Source organism: Chiloscyllium plagiosum, unplaced genomic scaffold (genome assembly GCF_037043375.1).
Source record: "Chiloscyllium plagiosum isolate Xiang-an unplaced genomic scaffold, Cpla_swu_hap1 HiC_scaffold_29, whole genome shotgun sequence".
NCBI classification, from domain to species: domain Eukaryota; kingdom Metazoa; phylum Chordata; class Chondrichthyes; order Orectolobiformes; family Hemiscylliidae; genus Chiloscyllium; species Chiloscyllium plagiosum.
In genome coordinates, this window is record NW_028270167.1 from 13,580,433 (window position 1) to 13,598,712 (window position 18,280).

Genomic DNA, 18,280 nt, shown 5'->3' on the forward strand with positions numbered 1-18,280 from the left:
TGTAGACTCAATAGGCCAAATGGCTCTATCTGCACTATAGGTATTCTGTGATATTCATTCAGGTTTTTTTTTAAATGGTAAAGCGTAGAATGTGCCAAAGACTACAAATGTGGTGTTTTTGCATGTGTGGCAAAGTTATTAACCATGTGCAGTTGTCTGAGTTTTTGGCAGTCACTGCTTGCTCAGGAAATGCAATAAAAATAATTCTATTCAGACATCCTTACAAAAGAATGATCTCATAGTAAAAGGTGCTTCAGGAGACATGAGCTGAGCAGCTTGTTGTGCAGCTGGTTTTCTTCAAATGAAAATCCAGAAGTAAACTTAAAGTCTGCGACCACTGTACAAAGAGAACATTACCTCCTTTGTCATCAGGGAGCTGTGGATTGTTCTTCCATCGTATTTGATGTAATATAGCTTGACTGTGCCCAAACCATCTCCTTTTTGGAGGTAGCTGATTGTTCAGCTGCTGTTTTCCCAATCAACCTTTGATTCCAGTCTATCTGGTCCAGCTTTACTCTTGTCCCATTGAAGTCAGTTCTCCGCCAGTTGATTATCCTTACTCTGGGTTGACCAATGTCCTTTTCTGCATTCATCCGAAATGTATGACACAATGATCGCTGTGCCCCAAGTGTAGCTTCAAATACTTAATACTTAGACCTGCCCTTCCTTGAGTCATTGTCTGATATCACCATAATATCATAGATCCACATAGGAATTTGTGCTTGTAACTCCCCAGTATTATTAACAATGCTCCACGCAGTCACATACATGCAGCAAAATCCTGATTTAGATTTAATGTTTTCTCCTTTCCTTTCACACTACAGGTCATTCTGCTATAATGCATGTTTTGTTAATGTGAATTCATTATAATATAGACAAATTGTGGATACTGTTTCTAAAGTGCAAACTTTTAAACATGTGTTGGCTGTAAAGCAATTACAAGGTATTCTGCTTGTCCAACTTGCCTTTCAATATTTTACCTGCTACTTTTAAATTACTCACTGTAACTTTAGTTAGTTTAACTTGTTTAACTCTATATGCTCATTAGACATAGGAACAGAAGGAGGCCATTCTCATTGAATGCTCCATCGTTCAGTGATATCATGGCTGATCTGATAATCCTCAATTCTATTTTCTTGTCAATTCCCTGTAACCGTTAATTCCCTTGCTGATTAAAAAGTCTTTCTCTCTCAGTTCTGAATATACCTGATGATCTAACCTTTACAGCCCTCTATGGTAAAGAATTTCATAGACTGACTACCGTTTGAAGAAGAAATTCCTCCTCCTCTCCATCCTAGCTGGCTGACCCATCACTCTGAAATTATGTCCTCTGGTTCTGGACATTCACACAAGGCGAAACAACCTCTTTCCATTTGCCCTGTCAAGCCCTCTAAGAATCTTGTAAGTTTCAAAAATGTTGCCTCTCATTGTTCTCAACTCCATTGAGCACAGGCTTCAACTATTTAACCTTTCCTCATTCAACAATCCCTTCATATCCAGGAATAACCTAGTAAACCTTTCTACTTTCAACACCCAGTATATCTTTCCTTAGTTAAGTGTCCAAAACAGTTCCTAGTATTTCAGGTGTGATCTAACTCATGCTTCAAGTAGTTTAGCAAAATTTTGAAATGAAGGCCAACATTACATTTACCGCATCAAGACCTGCTGAACTTGTATGTTAGCTTTATAAATCTTTACATGAGGACTTCCAAATATCTCTCTGCTGCAGCTTTCTGCAGAATTTCTCCATTTGAATAATATTCAGCTTCTCTATTGTTTCTGCCAAGCTGAAAAATCTCACATTTCCCATGTTATATTCCATCTGCCAATTTTTTTGCCCATTCACTTAACCTGTCTATATCGTTTGCAGACTCCTAGATTCACTTTCATCATTTGCCTTCTTACCTATTTTTGCATCATCCACAAACTTGGTGTTAGCACATATACTTTCCTTATCCAAGTGACTAACCTATCTTGTGAATTCTTACTTTCCGTGTGAAATGTTTAGAAATTGCTTGTTTCAAATCAGTAGATTTGAAGTACAATTCTGAACAGCAGCTGCTCAACAAAAAACTAACTCAAAGCTTTCCTGTGATGCCACTCTTAGAAGTTTTTTTACTTTTCTCCTACTGCTATTTCAGCTAGTGTCTCTCTCTCTCTTCTTTCTTTCCCTTTTTTTTGATTTTGAATTATAATTGTCACATGTACCTAGGTACAGTAAAAGGTTTGTTTTGTGTTCAGTACAGGCAGATCATACCATATAAAGTGCATCGGGTAGTAGAGCAGAGTGAAGACTGCAATGTTACGGCTGCAGAGAAGGTACACTGAGAGCAGGTTCAACGTTAAGTTTAAAATTTGAGAGGCCCATTCAGAACTCTAATAACAGTGGGGAAGAAGTTGTTCTTTAATCTATTCATAAGTGCGTGTATAAAACACTTATATATCTTCTTCCCAGTGGAAGAGAGAATAACTAGGGTGGGATGGGCCTTTGATTATGTTGATTACTTTCTTGAGTCAGTGGATGGGAAGCTGGTTTGCTTGATGGACAGGGCTGTGTTCGCGACCCTGTGTAGTTTCTTGCGGTCTTGGGAAATGCAGTGCCCAGATAGAATGCTTTCTGTGGTGCAGTTATAAAAACTATTAAGAATCCTTGAGGGCATGCTGAATTTCCTTAGTCTTCTGAGGAAGTAGAGACATTGTTGTGCTTTCTTGATCATTGTGTCGACATAGGTGGACCGGACAGGTTGTTCATGATAATCACTCCCAGGAACTTAATGCTCTCAACTAGCACCATTGATGCAGACAGGGATGTGCCCTCCACTCTATTCCTGAAGTTAATGATCAGCTCCTTTATTTTGTTGACTTTGACTTTGATGGAGAAATTGTTGTCTTTACACAATGCTACTAAGCCCCTATCTCTTTCCTGAATTCTGTCTCATTGTTGCTTGATAGTTACCATATAATGGTGGTATCATCAGCAAACTTGTAAATGAAGTTAAAGTGGAATTTGCCGACACAGACATGAATGTATAAGGAGAATAGTAGGAGGCTGAGTATGTAGCCTGTGGAACACTGGTGTTGAGCATTTTGGCGGAGGAGGTATTGTTGTCTAGTCTTACTGACTGAGGTCTAGGGATCAGGAATTTGAGGATTCAGTTACAGAGAAGGGAGCTGAGACGTAGGTGTCTGAGTTTAGAGATGGGTTTGTTTGGAATTATGATGTTTAAAGGCTGTAATCAATATGCAGGAGCCTGACATAGGTATCCTTGTTATCCATATGTTCCAGGAATGAGTATAGGGCCTGAGAGATGACATCTACTGTGGACCTTTTATACCAGTAGGCAAATTGCAAACAATCAAGGCAGACTGGGAGCCTAGATTTGTTGTGAGCCATGACTAACCTCTTGAAGCACTTCATGATGATAGGGAACAGAGGCACCAGATAGCAGTTATTGAGAAACACTGCACGATTTTTCTTTGGCGCCAGGATGATGATAGCCATCTTGAAACAGGTGGGGACTTCAGATCGCAATAAGGAGAGGTTAAAATGACTGCGAATACTCCTGCCAGCTGGTCCGCACAGGATCTGAGTGCACAGCCGGGGACTCCATCTGGAAAAGTTGCTTTCTGTGTGTTCACACACCCAGAATACAGATCTAATGTCTGTGACGGTGACCATGGGTATATGTGCATCCAAGGCTATTGGGACAGGTGACATCATGTCACTGACCTTCTGTTCAAAGCGAACGTAGAATGCATTGAGTTCGTTGGGTAGGGATATACTGTTGCCCATGATTCTGTTTGATTTCACTTTGTAGCTTGTTATGTCATGTAGGCCTCCCCACAAATGACAGTTGCTGGTGCTGATATTTGTTTCCAGGTCCTCCTCTTTTTCAATCATGCCGTTTGAATCTGCTCTGCTTCTGCTCATGCTGCATTAGAATTTAATGATAAAAGTCATATACCCAGTTATCATTGACAGAGATGGTCAGAAAGTACCCGATAGATAACCACGTTTACCTGAAGTCAGCTTGATCATTTAGTTTACTGAGCTTTTGAATAGAATGCTGTACAACTTCTTTTGGTTCACGATAAGCAACTGTATTAACATATTTTTCTTAAGTGAAACACTAGCTACGGTGACTCATCTGGAAGTATCCTCTGGGAGTAGATCTCTGTTCCCTCAAAGGATATCAAAACATGCTACTGGAGACCGATGATGATTCATTGTGCTGTTGGCTTTTAGTATTTTCATCAATATTTTTCTTTTTCAATTTCCACAAATGGAATTGTTAAATTTCATAGCATACTGCTACCTTGGATGCACATATACCCATGGCCACCGTCACAGACATTAGATCTGTATTCTGGGAGTGTGAACACACAGAAAGCAACTTTTCCAGATGGAGTGAGAACACCACTATGTTAGTAATGGTCATATTGACTATATGATTTCCTAACATTAAGCTGTTCGGCTTTTCTGATCCTTCACATCAGTTGTCACCATTTTAACTTTTATTCAAATATTTGTGAACTTCATATGAATGAAACCCAGAATGTTAGTGTTGTGGAACAAGAACAGTACTTTGCACAAACGTAAATTTGTCTGCATAGAATTTGGTTGAAACTACATAATATTTCATTTTGTACTACTACTCTTAGCAACTTTTTCATCTGAATACTTAAATGCCAGAATAAAATCTGGGACTCAAAGGTATAATGTGTAACTGACTTTACTATTTATTTCTGCAGGATTGTAACTGAATTAATTTTTATTACTGTAATAATGGTTCTGCAGTGTTATTACTTGTTTAACATTGCAGAGAGATTTATTTAGGTGGCACCAAGTTTTCTTTAACTCTAAGATTATTGTTTCTTTACCACAGCTTTGAGGTGATTAGCTTCCTTTACACAAAAAGAAGCAAGTCTTTGGTGGAGTGGGAGGCAAAAGATTCAGGTTCAAATTTCTAGGCAGTCTTGTTCAGTGGAGGATGAAACTGCTGCTCAGTTCTTCTAGATTTTTATCCAGTGTGATACTCTCTCTGAATATGGATAGTGGCTGCCCACTATGTAGGGCTAATTATTGACTTGGCTGCAGTAAAGATGGTTAGGACCACAGGAGCCTTCGCAAAATAACCTCTCAGACTGTTAGTCTAGCAGTGAATCATTCCAGTACTTTCCACTATTCTTTTCTAGGGAAGAGTGTGAAAATACAAAAAGAATAATCATTTGAATTGTTTAAGCAGAATCACACCCATTTCTTAGTCATCCTGTACGTAGAGGCTCAATTGGCTAGACGGTCGGTTTGCAACGTAGAGTGATGTGAACAGCATGGGTTAAATTCACGCACTGGCTGAGGTTACGGCAAAGGACTCTCCTTTTCAATTGTCCCCCTTCCTTTAGGTGTAGTGACCCACAAGTTAAAGTGCCGCCAGTCATCTCTCTGTAATCTGTGAGCAGCTCAATGGTCTTGTACTAATTTGGTGATTATGGTGATTTGGTCTTACCTTTTAACAATGAAAATATCAAACTAAAACTTTGATCTTTGAATTGGCATTCTTTAGTAAAAATTTAATATTTTAATTCTTGTATCACAGCAACAGCTGCAGTCCTATGTGGTATGGGTAAACTCCCAGTTAAAGAAAAAGCCTGGATTGAAACCTGTACAGGATTTGCGGCAAGATTTGTGTGATGGCGTGGTGCTGACCCATCTGGTTGAGATTGTAGGTTAGTATATGTAAGCTATATACATAAGTGTCTAATATTTAGTTCATATTTTAATTCAGATCCCACAGGTTAAGGGATTTAGAATATTTATCAGTTTTTATCTGCCAATGCAAGGATATTTAGTTTTATGACATCATATGTTAGGCTTTTTGGAACATTTTTTATTATGCTATGGAAAAAGTGAATGCACAAAGTATAGTGTGCAGATCAATTACAAATATCAGATGAGGTATTGTCAGAGGGTACGTCAAAGTCCGATTTTGCCTCCTGGGCAGTGACTTGGACAGAATCCAAATTAGCTTCATATTGATTGAGAACTCAATCACAAGTTCAGTGCTGGGTATGCATGTCTATGAGAATAAAGAAGGTTAGAAAGAGAAATAATATGGTAGATGTATTTTTGAACCTCTGAAAATACTGGCTTTGTCATATGGGAAGAATGTTTAATATTGAAGCTAATGAAAGAAGCCAGCTTTAGAGTTATGCATTATGCAAAAATGTAATTGCAGTACATGTGTAAATTAAACATTAAAACTATTATTCATTGCAGATAACATCATAGACATGATACATTTTCTTGCTGTGAATTGATGTCTGTTGACATCTTTGAGGACAGCAGGCGGTGACATCTTTTGTTGAACAGAATTGTGGAACAACATGTTATGTCTGTAGTTTGAAACATTTGCAGTAGGAAAGTGTGTGTGTACTTTCTAAAACCACTATCTCTCTGTAATCACTTGTTTTCTGTTGCTCCCTTATGAAGCCGGTGAGCAACTCAGTGACATTTACTTCAACCCTACCAGCCATCAGGAAATGAAAGAAAATGTTGAGAAAGTGCTGCAGTTCATAACCTCTAAAAAGATCCGTATGCACCAGACCTTTGCTCGAGGTGAGTCTACAATAACAAACCGTTGCTTTAACATGGCAATTTTAAAGTTTTTTTTAAGAAAGCCACAAGGTGTATCAGAGAGATGGTCCTATTTCGGGGAATTGATTAAGTCAAATTCTATTTTTATAGGAAGAGGAGAAGGCCATTCAGCTCCTTCAGTCTGTTACATTCTGTTCTATTTTTGTTACGATCAACTTTGTCATGTAATACGGAAATCATATTTTGCATTTCCATTCCTTTTTCTATGAAAATTGCCCTTCCTTCTCTGACTTTAGGGATGATTGACAGTTCAACAGTGACAAGTATGATTTTATAGCACCAACAACATGCATAAATCATTTGTATTGTTCCAGTATTGCCTTCAGTTTCCAAATGGATCTTGTTGCTGAGTCACTTGCAATTGATTTAAAAAAAATTATGAGAAGCGAAGAACAGATAAAGGAAAATTGGAAATAAACATGTTGTTTTTCTTGCCAAGATATCGTTGAAGGGAACCTGAAATGCATAATGAGACTGATTCTAGCACTGGCAGCTCACTTCAAACCATCTGGTGTTAGATCTGCCAGCCAATGGTCCACAGTACCCTTGGGGAACAAGTCTACAACTTCTTCTGACAATCACAGGCCCCTTTCTGCTACTGCCATGGTGCAAACAGCTGCTGCAGCTCTTGCAGAGGTTCGGCAAGATGTTTCTCGATCTGGACGGGAAGTATTCAGATACAAACATGAAGTACAGAGGTGAGAACAGGATTCTTGGTATTCCTGAACATGATACTTTTTGCACATTACTGTAGTATTTCAATCACTTTGATATTTTGTGTGGTGTTAATATGACCACTGTACAGGCAAAATGATTATATGTTTGTGCAATTTTAGTGATAGCACTAACAATTCTAAGAATCAGATTAAGAGGATTCCATACACAGTATAAAATTGAACTACTGCAAAGAAAAGCCCCAAAGTCACATTTTCTACAGTCAAAGTTTTTGTTCATCTCGTTGTGTACAAAACTTAAATTACTTTTCTTCATTATTTTGTCTTATATAATATATTGAAAACGAAATATACAAGCAACTGGTCTTGTTTCAGTTGTTTCTAGTGACTACAGGCGTGCAATAACTGTTGGCCTAACCAGTGATGCACACATCCCTTGAAACAAATAAACTTAAAAAGTTTTCTAAACAAAGAGATTCTGTACTTGAGTGAGAAAAACAAACAAACACACTAAGAAGGGCCACTCAACTAAAACCTTGCTGATCTTTGAGGGGCCCTATTCTCTCACTTGTTACCCTTTTGTCCTTAATATATTTGTAAAAATCCTTTAGATTCTCCTTAATTCTATTTGCTAAAGCTATCTCATGTCCCCGTTTTGCCCTCCTGATTTCCCTCTTAAGTATACTCCTACTTTCTTTATACTCTTCTAAGGATTCACTCGATCCTTAGTCCCAGTCAATGTTTGGAAAGTTAAAATCTCCTACCATAACTACCCTATTATTCTTACAGATAGCTGAGATCTCCTTACAAGTTTGTTTCTCAATTTCCCTCTGACTATTGGGGGGGTCTATAATACAATCCCAATAATGTGATCATCCCTTTCTTATTTCACAGTTCCATCCAAATAACATCCCTGGATGTATTTCCGGGAATATCTTCCCTCAGCACAGCTGTAATGCTATCCCTTATCAAAAATGCCACTCCCCCTCCTCTCTTGCCTCCCTTTTCTATCTTTCCTGTAGCATTTATATCCTGGAACATTAAGCTGCCAGTCCTGTCCATCCCTGAGCCATGATTCTGTAATTGCTATGATATCCCAGTCCCATGTTGCTAACCGTGCCCTGAGTTCATCTACCTTCCCTGTTAGGCCCCTTGCATTGAAATAAATGCAGTTTAATTTATTAGTCCTACCTTGTCCCTGCCTGCCCTGACTGTTTGACTCACTTCTGTTCTCAGCTGTACCCGTCTCAGATCGATCTCTTTCCTCACTATCACCCTGGGTCCCACCCCCCCACCTTACTAGTTTAAATCCTCCCAAGCAGTTCTAGCAAATTTCCCTGCCAGTATAGTAGTTTTCTCCCAATTTAGGTGCAATCTGTCCTTCTTGTACAGGTCACTTCTACCCCAAAAGAGATTCCAATGATCCAAAAACGTGAATCCTTCTCCCATACACCAGCTCCTCAGCCATGCATTCACCTGCTCTATCCTCCTATTCCTGCCCTCACTAGCTCGTAGCACTGGGAGTAATCCAGATATTACTACCCTTGAGGACCTCCTTTTTAAATTTCTGCCTAACTCTCTGTAATTTCCCTTCAGAATCTCAACCTTTTCCCTTCCTATATCGTTGGTTCCAATGTGGACAATGACCTCCTGCTGACCCCTCTCCCCCATGAGAACATTCTGCACCCTCTCTGAGACATCCTTGGTCCTAGCTCCAGGGAAACAACACACCATTCTGCTTTTTCTCTGCTGGCCACAGAAATGTCTGTCTGTACCCCGGACTAGAGAATCCTCTAACACAATTGATCTCTTGGAAACCGCCGTACCCCTCGTTGCATTAGAGCCAGTCTCAATACCAGAAACTTGGCTGTTCGTGCTACGTTCCCCTGAGAATCCATCACCCCCTACATTTTTCAAAACAGCATACCTGTTTGAAATGGGTATATCCACAAAAGACTCCTGCACTAGCTGCCTACCTCTCTTACCCTTCCTGGAGTTCTTGGTGATAATCAGGATCCAAAGGGATGGTACTTGTGATTGTGCCTGGAGCTCATACTATACACTGAGGACCAGGAAGTGATTGCCCAACAAAAGGTCCAGTGAAACAGGAAGCAAGAAAAATTTTAAATATTAGTTGGGAAAAAAAAGATTATTTATGTTTAATGCAAAGCAGGCCTAACTCTATGCTCCGTTTTGCGTATGTATGTTAACTTGCTTTCATTATTCTCCCAGCAGTTTAATTCTGTTACATATTGAAACGCATATCTGCATGAGTGAAAGCTGGACTTGCAATCTAAAATTAATAAGAATAATTGGAAACTTGGAGACCGTTCATATTTGTCTATAGTTATTTATGCAGAAACATTCCACTCCTTATCCAGTCATGTATTGACTGTCCTTATTTATTTTTGTAATGCATCATTACACAACTGACAGAATCTGTTCTCAGATTTTAGACTGCTCTACCCTTCCATTAGCTGCTAGGGGTTGTACGCTAATAGCACTGATTAGAGTTCTTGAGAAGATTTGTAGCTTGGGTTCTGGATGAAGCCATGGATTCATTTGCTGAGCCAGTGTGTTTTTCTGCAAACATTTTGTAGCCTTACTAGATGACATCATCAGTGCGAATTTACTAAGGTGTTGGCGATCTGTTCGCCTGGTATTTATATCTCTGTTTGTTGGTGCTTCTGGTTCTGTATCTGAATTGAGTGAGTTCCGGTTGGAATGCCAGTCTTCAAGGAATTCTCTGGCGTGTCTCTGTTTTGCCTGTGCTAGGATGATTACATTGTCCCAGTTGAATTTGTGTCCTTTGTTGTCTGTGTGATTGGAAATGAGACAGTGCTGGTTGTGTCTGGCAGTGGCGAGCTGACATTTGTGCACTCATATGGTCAGTTTTCTTCCTGTTTGTCTTACATAGTGTTTTTTCAAAGTTATTGTAGGGTATCTTTTAGAAAATATTCGTTCTGTTGGATGTGGGTATTGGGTTTTTAACCTGTGTGAGGAGCTGGTGCAAGGTGTGTACTGGTTTGTGTTACTGAGATTCTCAGGGCTCTCAGTAGTTAGGTAGTTCTCTCTGATATGTCTTTGATGTATGGTATGGTCGCTGTAGTGTCCAGTCATGTAATGTTTCCTTCTTTGGGATTGTCCCATAGGTACTGGAGGATACTGTTCTTGGGGTACCCATTGGTTTAAATCCTCTGAATAGGAGTTCCTGTTCTGCCTTCTGGGCAAATGATAGCCCTGATCCTAAGCAGAAAAAGAAACTGGAACACACTCACCACAGAATAAAGGAAAGTACTGGAGAAATTCAAAATGGACAAATCATAGTGATACTCCCAGCAGACAAAGGAAGGATGACGGCAATGCTCAGTAGAGACCAGTACATAGAGAAAGGAAATTAACTACTCAGTAAAACTGCTACTTATCAACAGGTGGTGATAGACCCAACCCCACAACTCAAGAACAGGATTACCATGACCCTAAAGCAACTACACAGCACAGGAAAGATCAGTAAAACTGACCTACAAAAGATGAAATCCAACGGATCCAACACACCCCGATTCTACGGACTATCCAAGGTTCACAAAGCCGGAGCCCCTCTCAGACCTAATATACAAACTCAGGGATGCCTATCTACAGGCTAGAGGAGCTGCGAATAAGACTAAAACGCCTAATACACTACTCCAACCACTCCATTCACTCATTCTAAGAGTTCCTCAACATTATCAGAAACACCACAATAGAAGAGGATGAAATAATGATTTCATTTGATGTAACAGCACTGTTCACATCAATAGACATCGACCAAGCCAATGATACCTTTGCCACATTATTGAACAAAGTGGTTACTATGATACTCGATGACATCAACAAGGACAGAATATTAAAGTTACTAGACCTATACCTCACAACTCACGTTACATTCAATGGACAAGTATACAGACAAATCGTGCCACACCAGTGGGGTGCCCGATATCAGCACTGATTGCAGAAGCAGTAATGCAACATTTAGAATGGACAGCCAACCCAAGCTCTGGATTCGATATGTAGATGACATCTTTGCCATCATTAAACATACACAACTGAAAGAAACCCACCACCACATCAATAACAGGGTGGCATGGTGGCTCAGTTGTTAGCACTGCTAGTTCACAGTGTCAGGGACCCGGGTTTGATTCCCGCCTCGGGTGACTGTCTGTGTGGAGTTTACATATTCTTCCCATGTCTGTATGGGTTTCCTCCGGGTGCTCTGGTTTCTTCCCACAATCCAAAGATGCTAAAGCTCCATGATAAATTGCCAAGTCAGGGGTAAATGTAAGATAGGGGGTGGGTTACTCCTTGGAGGGTTGGTGTGGACTTGTTTCCATACTGTAGGGAATCTAATCTAACTTCCTCACTGGAATAAAGTTCACTAAAGAAGAGGAATACAAAGCCGTCTCCCCTTCCTGAATTTATTAGTGGAATGCACACCTACTGGGGAACTCCAGACCAGTGTGTGCAGGAAGACCACCCATACTGACCAGATACTGAACTATAACAGCAACCACCCCAGCACCTAAAAACGGAGCTGCATTAGGACATTATTTAAACAGGCAAGGACACACTGCAGCAACCAATAACTCCAGAAGGCAAAACAGGAACATCTTTTCAAAGGATTTTATCAAAACCCCAAGAACACTATCCTCTGATACTTACAGGACAAACCCAAAGAAAACACTACACAATTGGACACTATAGTTAAAGAGCCGACACCCACATCCAACAGGACAAACGTTATTTCCAAGATACCCTGCAAAGACTGTGAAAAGCACTACATAGGACAACAGGAAGAAACTGACCCTATGAGTGCACAAACATCAGCTCGCCATTGCCAGACACGACTAGCACTGTCTCATTTCCAACTACACAGACAACGAAGGACACAAATTCAACTGGGACAATGTAATCATCCTAGCACAGGCAAAACAGAGACACGCCAGAGAATTCCTTGAAGCCTGGCACTCCAACCAGAACTTGCTCAATAGACACATTGAACTGGACCCCCATACACAAACCACTCTGGTACAGAGCCAGAAGTAGCACCAAACAGAGATATATGAATACCGGGCAGGACAGACCACTAATACCTTATTAAATACACACTGATGATGTCACCTAGCCAGGCTACGTGATGTTTGCAGAAGAACATACTGGCTCGGTGAACGACTTCAATAACTCCAATGTTTTGTCTGTTATTTTTTGTGTATCTGTTCATAATACATTTAATAAATTCAATCATGTGAAAATACAAGTAACTTCCACTTTGTATTTTGTTGCACCGTGCATTTTGCGAATTGTGTGGACATTAAAAAAAAAGTGTCAATGCTTTTTAATATTTAAGTGACAAATAGTATTAATAAACACATTATAACAATTCATTGGGCATACTTGGCATATGCATTAGGCCAGTCTGTATTCTTGTATGTGTGAAGATCAGGGCACCATCTCCCAAGGTTGCAAGGCAAGTGGGATTCACATACAGTGCATTTGGCTTACTAAGTAATCCATTTCTGTTGTTGATAGGTGACCAGCCAAGAATTATTTCACCTTTGAATATCCATTTGGAATAAATGTTCACATATGGTCAAGTTTCATATCGATTGAAGAAAGTACTTTGGGCATCCCAGGTTTGCTGCCAGAACTATTTGAGAATTCCTGAGCCACGGAAGTGTAATCACACAGTGTGGGCCCATCGGTATTTCAAGGACTGGTGTCCTATCACGTACCCTTGGTGCTCCTGAGGCCTTGGAAAAGATACATCTGAAATACCCAAAATGTAAATCAGTGGTTGACTTCACTGAGGTCTGTTTATTTGTTTGCACGTGTGGACAGCACCAGTGTAACAGCAGCTGATTTTTGACCCCTAAATGCTCTGTAAATAAAGAGTATTTTAGCATGGGAGCCTTACTTCTAATTTCAGACAAATAATTTACTAGAAGCACTATTTTGCAGAGTGGATATGAAGAGGAAATTGTTGCTTAAGTGCCCTCTGCTGGTTGTTATAGAATTAATACACATTCCAGTTAAGTACCAAGTGCTGACTTTGAAGATTTCTTTAGCTAATTCAAACTGATGAAGAGATTTTTGGAGGGTTTTCCACCCCAAAGCCTTGCAGGTTTTCTCACCATATCTTGCCAAACTTGCCTTGGCATCTTGGAGAAAGGGAGGACTGCAAATGTTGGAGAGTCCGAGTCGAGAAGTGTGGAAAATGCACAGCGAGTCAGGCAGCATCTGAGGAGCAGGAGAGTTGACATTTTGGGCGTAAGCCCTTCATCAGGAATGTGGTGGCATCTATCATGTTAAATTCCAGCCCTATCTCAACATCTCCTGTTCCTAGACCAACACATCAATCATCGGGTAACCACTAAAAGATCAGCACCCCTTGCACCTGCGCAATAGTTGGCAATAGATGCTGTTCACACAATAGATGCTGTTCACCAGCAATACGATGGCATATCAGCCACAAATTCACATTGCCCACAGCAGATAGCCAATATCACTGACAAACCTTAGCACATGCAACCACCTCCTCTCACCTTGATAGCAGTTTAACAACCACACACTTGTTAATAGCTACATCCTATTTGAACACCCTCTCTAAGTCAGCACTACCATGTCCCCAGTGCCCACTGTAGACCCACATATTGTCATTGTCCAATAGGGGAACATAATATAGCAATCACCTCCTCTTGGACAACTCGAGGTTACAATAAACGCTGGCCTAGTCAATGATACTCTCATCTCACGAATAAATAATAAAAGACAAATCCGAACATGAGCTATTATTTATGGAATGAAAAACTGAACACAAATGAAACCAATAGAGGCTGAAGTTCATTGAAGTTCATTTAAGCTCTGCCATAGACAGTGACAGCTTCCAACTCCCCAGTAACCTTGTCCTGCTCCTTGGAAGACTGCTTGAAATGAGCTAGTGTGATCTTGCTCCGATGGTCTAGGTCACTATCCTGATACATTTGTGGAAGCAGGACTGAAATTCACACAGCCAATCTGTTGTTGTTTGAAAGGAGCAAGTAGAATTTCAGAGCTGCAATTCACAAGTTTACAACCATCAAGAGAGGATGACACTCCACTCATGCAGCCTGCGGGTCCTGCTCTAGCATCCTGCATAGCTCAGTCACAATCTCCCAGGCCTTGCTCATTCCGAGGAAATGGAGTTGGGTTGGAAATACTCTGGGCTACCTGCTCACTCCAGACAGATGCCAATATCTATGGACAAGGGAGGCAAGTGGGTGGTGCCTGTAAATCACACCCTGAGATGCAGTTTGATCAGACTCAACTCCGAGGTCACTGGGAGCAAGCAGTGTGCTAAAACTCCAGATACTTGGCTTGGGTTCCATAACAGGTTTCCTCCAAAGTTGAGGTTTGGTGAGTTTCGCCAATATAAAGCTGAATGTTAATGAGATGAGTTGGGCCATCAACATGGCATTTATCAAGCAGTTATTCCCTTTATTTGCCAACTTGCTGCAGTCGAATAAGAAACTTGTCCCACTGCTTGTGAACAGCATAAAAGATGGTGTGAGATGCTTCAGATGTAGAGATGGCTGTCTCTGACTTCTTATCTAAGGAAGTCTTTACTAAGCAAGTTGAATCTCTTGTCAAGAGGAAGGCTTATGTTAGGATGAGATGTGATGGCTCAGTTAGGGCACTTGAGAGTTACAAGTTAGCCAGGAAGGGCCTAAAGAGAGCGCGAAGAAGAGCCAGGAGGGGACATGAGAAGTCATTGGCGGATAGGATCAAGGAAAACCCTCAGGCTTTTTATAGCTATATCAATAGTAAAAGAATGACTAGAATAAGATTCGGGCCAATCAAGAATAGTCGTGGGAAGTTGTGCATGGAGTCAGAGGAGATAGGAGAAGTGCTAAATGAACACTTTTCATTAGTATTCACACTAGGAAAAGACAATGTGGTCGAGGAGAATACTGAGATACAGGCTACTAGATTAGATGGGATGAGGTGCACAAGGAGGAGGTCTTAGCAATTCTGGAAAGTGTAAAAAAATAAATAAGTCCCCTGGGCCGGATGGAATTTATCCTAGGATTCTCTGGGAAGCCAGGGTGGAGATTGCTGAGCCTTTGGCTTTGATCTTTGTCATCATTATCTACAGGAATAGTGCCAGAAGACTGGATGATAGCAAATGTTCCCTATTCAAGAAGGGGAGTAGAGACAACCCTGCAAATTATATTCCTGAAGAAGGGCCTGTGCCCGAAACGTCGAATCTCCTGTTCCCTGGATGCTGCCTGACCTGCTGTGCTGTTCCAGCAATAAAGTTTCAACTTTGATCTCCAGCATCTGCAGACCTCACTTTCTCCCTGCAAATTATAGACCTGTGAGCCTTACGGTTGTAGGTAAAGTGTTGGAAATGGTTGTAGGAGATAGGATTTATAATCCTCTAAAGAGGAATAAGTTGATTAGGGATAGTCAACATTGTTTTGTGGAGGGTAGGTCATGCCTCTCAAACCTCATTGTGTTTTTTGAGAAGGTGACCAAACAGGTGGATGAAGATAAAGTGATTGATATGGTGTATGTGGATTTCAGTAAGGCGTTTGGTAAAGTTCCCCACGGTATGCTATTGCACAAATTACAGAGGCATGGGATTGAGGGTATTTAGTGGTTTGGATTAGAAATTGGCTAGCTGAAAGAAGACAGCAGGTGGTGATTGAGGGAAATGTTCATCCTGAAGTTCAGTTATTAGTGGGGTACGCAAGGATCTGTTTTGGATCCAATGTTGTTTGTCATTTGTATAAATGACCTGGCTGAGGGCATAGAAGGATGGGTTAGTAAATTTGCGGATGACACTAAAGTTGGTAGGGTTGTGGATAGTGATGAAGGATGTTGTAGGTTACAGAGAGACATAGATAAGCTACAGAGTTGGGCTGGGAGGTGGAAAATGGAGTTTAATGCAGAAAAGTGTGAGGTAATTCACTTTGGGAGAAGTAACAGGAATGCAGAGTACTGGGCTAATGGTCAGATTTTTTGTAGTGTAGATGAGCAGAGAGATCTCTGTGTCCAGGTACATGGATCCTTGAAAGTTGCCACCAGGTTGATGGGGTTGTTAAGAAGGCATAGGGTGTGTTAGCTTTGTTGTTAGAGGGATTAAGTTTCAGAACCATGAGATCATGCTGCAGCTTTACAAAACTCTGGTGCTACCACAGTTGGAGAATTGCATGCACTTCTGGTAATTTAGGAAGGATGTGGAAGCTTTGGAAAGGGTTCAGAGGAGATTTAATCTAATCTAATAGTGGTGCCTCTGTAGTAGAGATTCATCAGGGATATTGCCTGTTATGGAGGGAAGGTCTTACGAGGAAAGGCTGAGGAACTTGAGGCTGTTTTCATTAGACAGGAGAAGGTTGAGAGGCGACTTAATTGAGGCATATAATCAGAGGGTTAGATAGGTTGGACAGTGAGAGCCTTTTTTCTCAGACGGCGATGGCTAGCACAAAGGGACATAGCTTTAAACTGAGGGGTGACAGATATAGGACAGATGTCTGAGGTAGTTTCTTTACTCAGAATAGTGGGGGCATGGAATGCACTGCCTGCAACAGTAGTAGCCATCTGCAGTCATTGTTTTTACCATGCCAACTTTAAGGGCATTTAAATGGTCGTTGGATGGGCATATGGACGAGAGTGCAGGAAAATCGATGTTTCGGGCAAAAGCCCTTCATCAGGATTCCTTCCTGAAGAAGGGCTTTTGCCCGAAACATCGATTTTCCTACTCCTCGGATGCTTTTTGACCAGCTGTGCTTTTCCAGCACAACTCTAATCTAGACTCTGATCTCCAGCATCTGCAGTCCTCCATTTTTCCCTATATACACGAGAATGGAATAGGTTAGATGGCCTTCAGATTGGTTCCACAGGTCAGCGCAACATTGAGGGCCGAAGGGTCTGTCCTGCGCTGTAATGTTCTATGTTCTATCCAGTTCTGCCACAAATCTCTTTACAATCCATATCACTCAGACCCCTACACGATTCTGCCGTAAGTTAGTGTTTTTCCTGGATACCAAGGAAATAGACTTGTAAGATGCCATCATTTCTGAAATTTGGAGATGTATAAGAAATTGCATTAACTTCCCTGATAAGATTTCCAGTGAAGCACAGTGTGACTGTTTTATTTCTTTCTGTAGCTTTGAGGATGAAGTTGGAAGTCACACCTGGAGTGTTCGGGCAATGGTGCAACAGTATGAGGGGCAACAGATGCCTTTATCTCCACCACTTTCCCCAAGGTATTATGGTTTCCAATTATGATTGTACTGTCCTTAGAGTTACTGTTATGAGTGTAGCCATTTCCATTTATGCTTGTTGTGTAGTTAAATGTCTTAATCATTCTTCTGTGAAACTTTGAGAAATTGTAAAATTGGTAGTTAAAAATTGTATTATCCACTTTTTGTTTTAAAAAGAATACATAGTAAGAGAAGTTGTTTTATAAAGGTTGAAGTTAAATTGCAGTTCAAACGTGATACAAACATGACTCTAGATTTTTCTTTTAGAGGATGCTCAAGTTGGATGATAAATTAGAAATAAGTAGTATGTGAGGTCACCTGTCAACATTGATTGGCAGACATGGCTCTGAGGTGGCGTGCTTGTCTTTTGCCATTTGAAAGAGGAAAAGGGTGGCATGTTAAGGGGATAAATTTCTCAGCTTAGTTTCCACCAAGTGAGTAATAAGATTAAAATTAGTGCATTAATTAATCAATGCAAGTAGGTTGTTTACAGAGTCATACAGCATGGAAACAGACCCTTCACCAACCAGACATCCCAATCTGACTTAGTCCCATTTGCAGACATTTAGTCCATATCCCTCTTAAACCCTTCCAATTCCTATACCCATTGTACCCACTCCACCAACTCCTCTGGCAGCTTGTTCCATATACCCTCCACCTTCTGTATGAAAAAG

General features: G+C 40.7%; 1 protein-coding gene across 9 annotated transcripts in view; it reads left to right on the forward strand.

The window, feature by feature from the left end:
* LOC122540656 (dixin-like) overlaps positions 1-18,280 on the forward strand; it is a 132,184-nt gene that overhangs the window by 37,856 nt on the left and 76,048 nt on the right. For all 9 annotated transcript variants that reach the window (XR_015751982.1, XM_043676669.2, XM_087976390.1 and 6 more), the window contains 4 exons: positions 5,598-5,727; positions 6,491-6,616; positions 7,095-7,353; positions 17,511-17,609. Coding sequence is in view for 8 of the 9 variants with exons in the window: in XM_043676669.2 (XP_043532604.2) it covers positions 5,598-5,727; positions 6,491-6,616; positions 7,095-7,353; positions 17,511-17,609 (614 nt within the window). In the remaining variant the exon portion in view is untranslated. The remainder of the gene's footprint in view (positions 1-5,597; positions 5,728-6,490; positions 6,617-7,094; positions 7,354-17,510; positions 17,610-18,280) is intronic.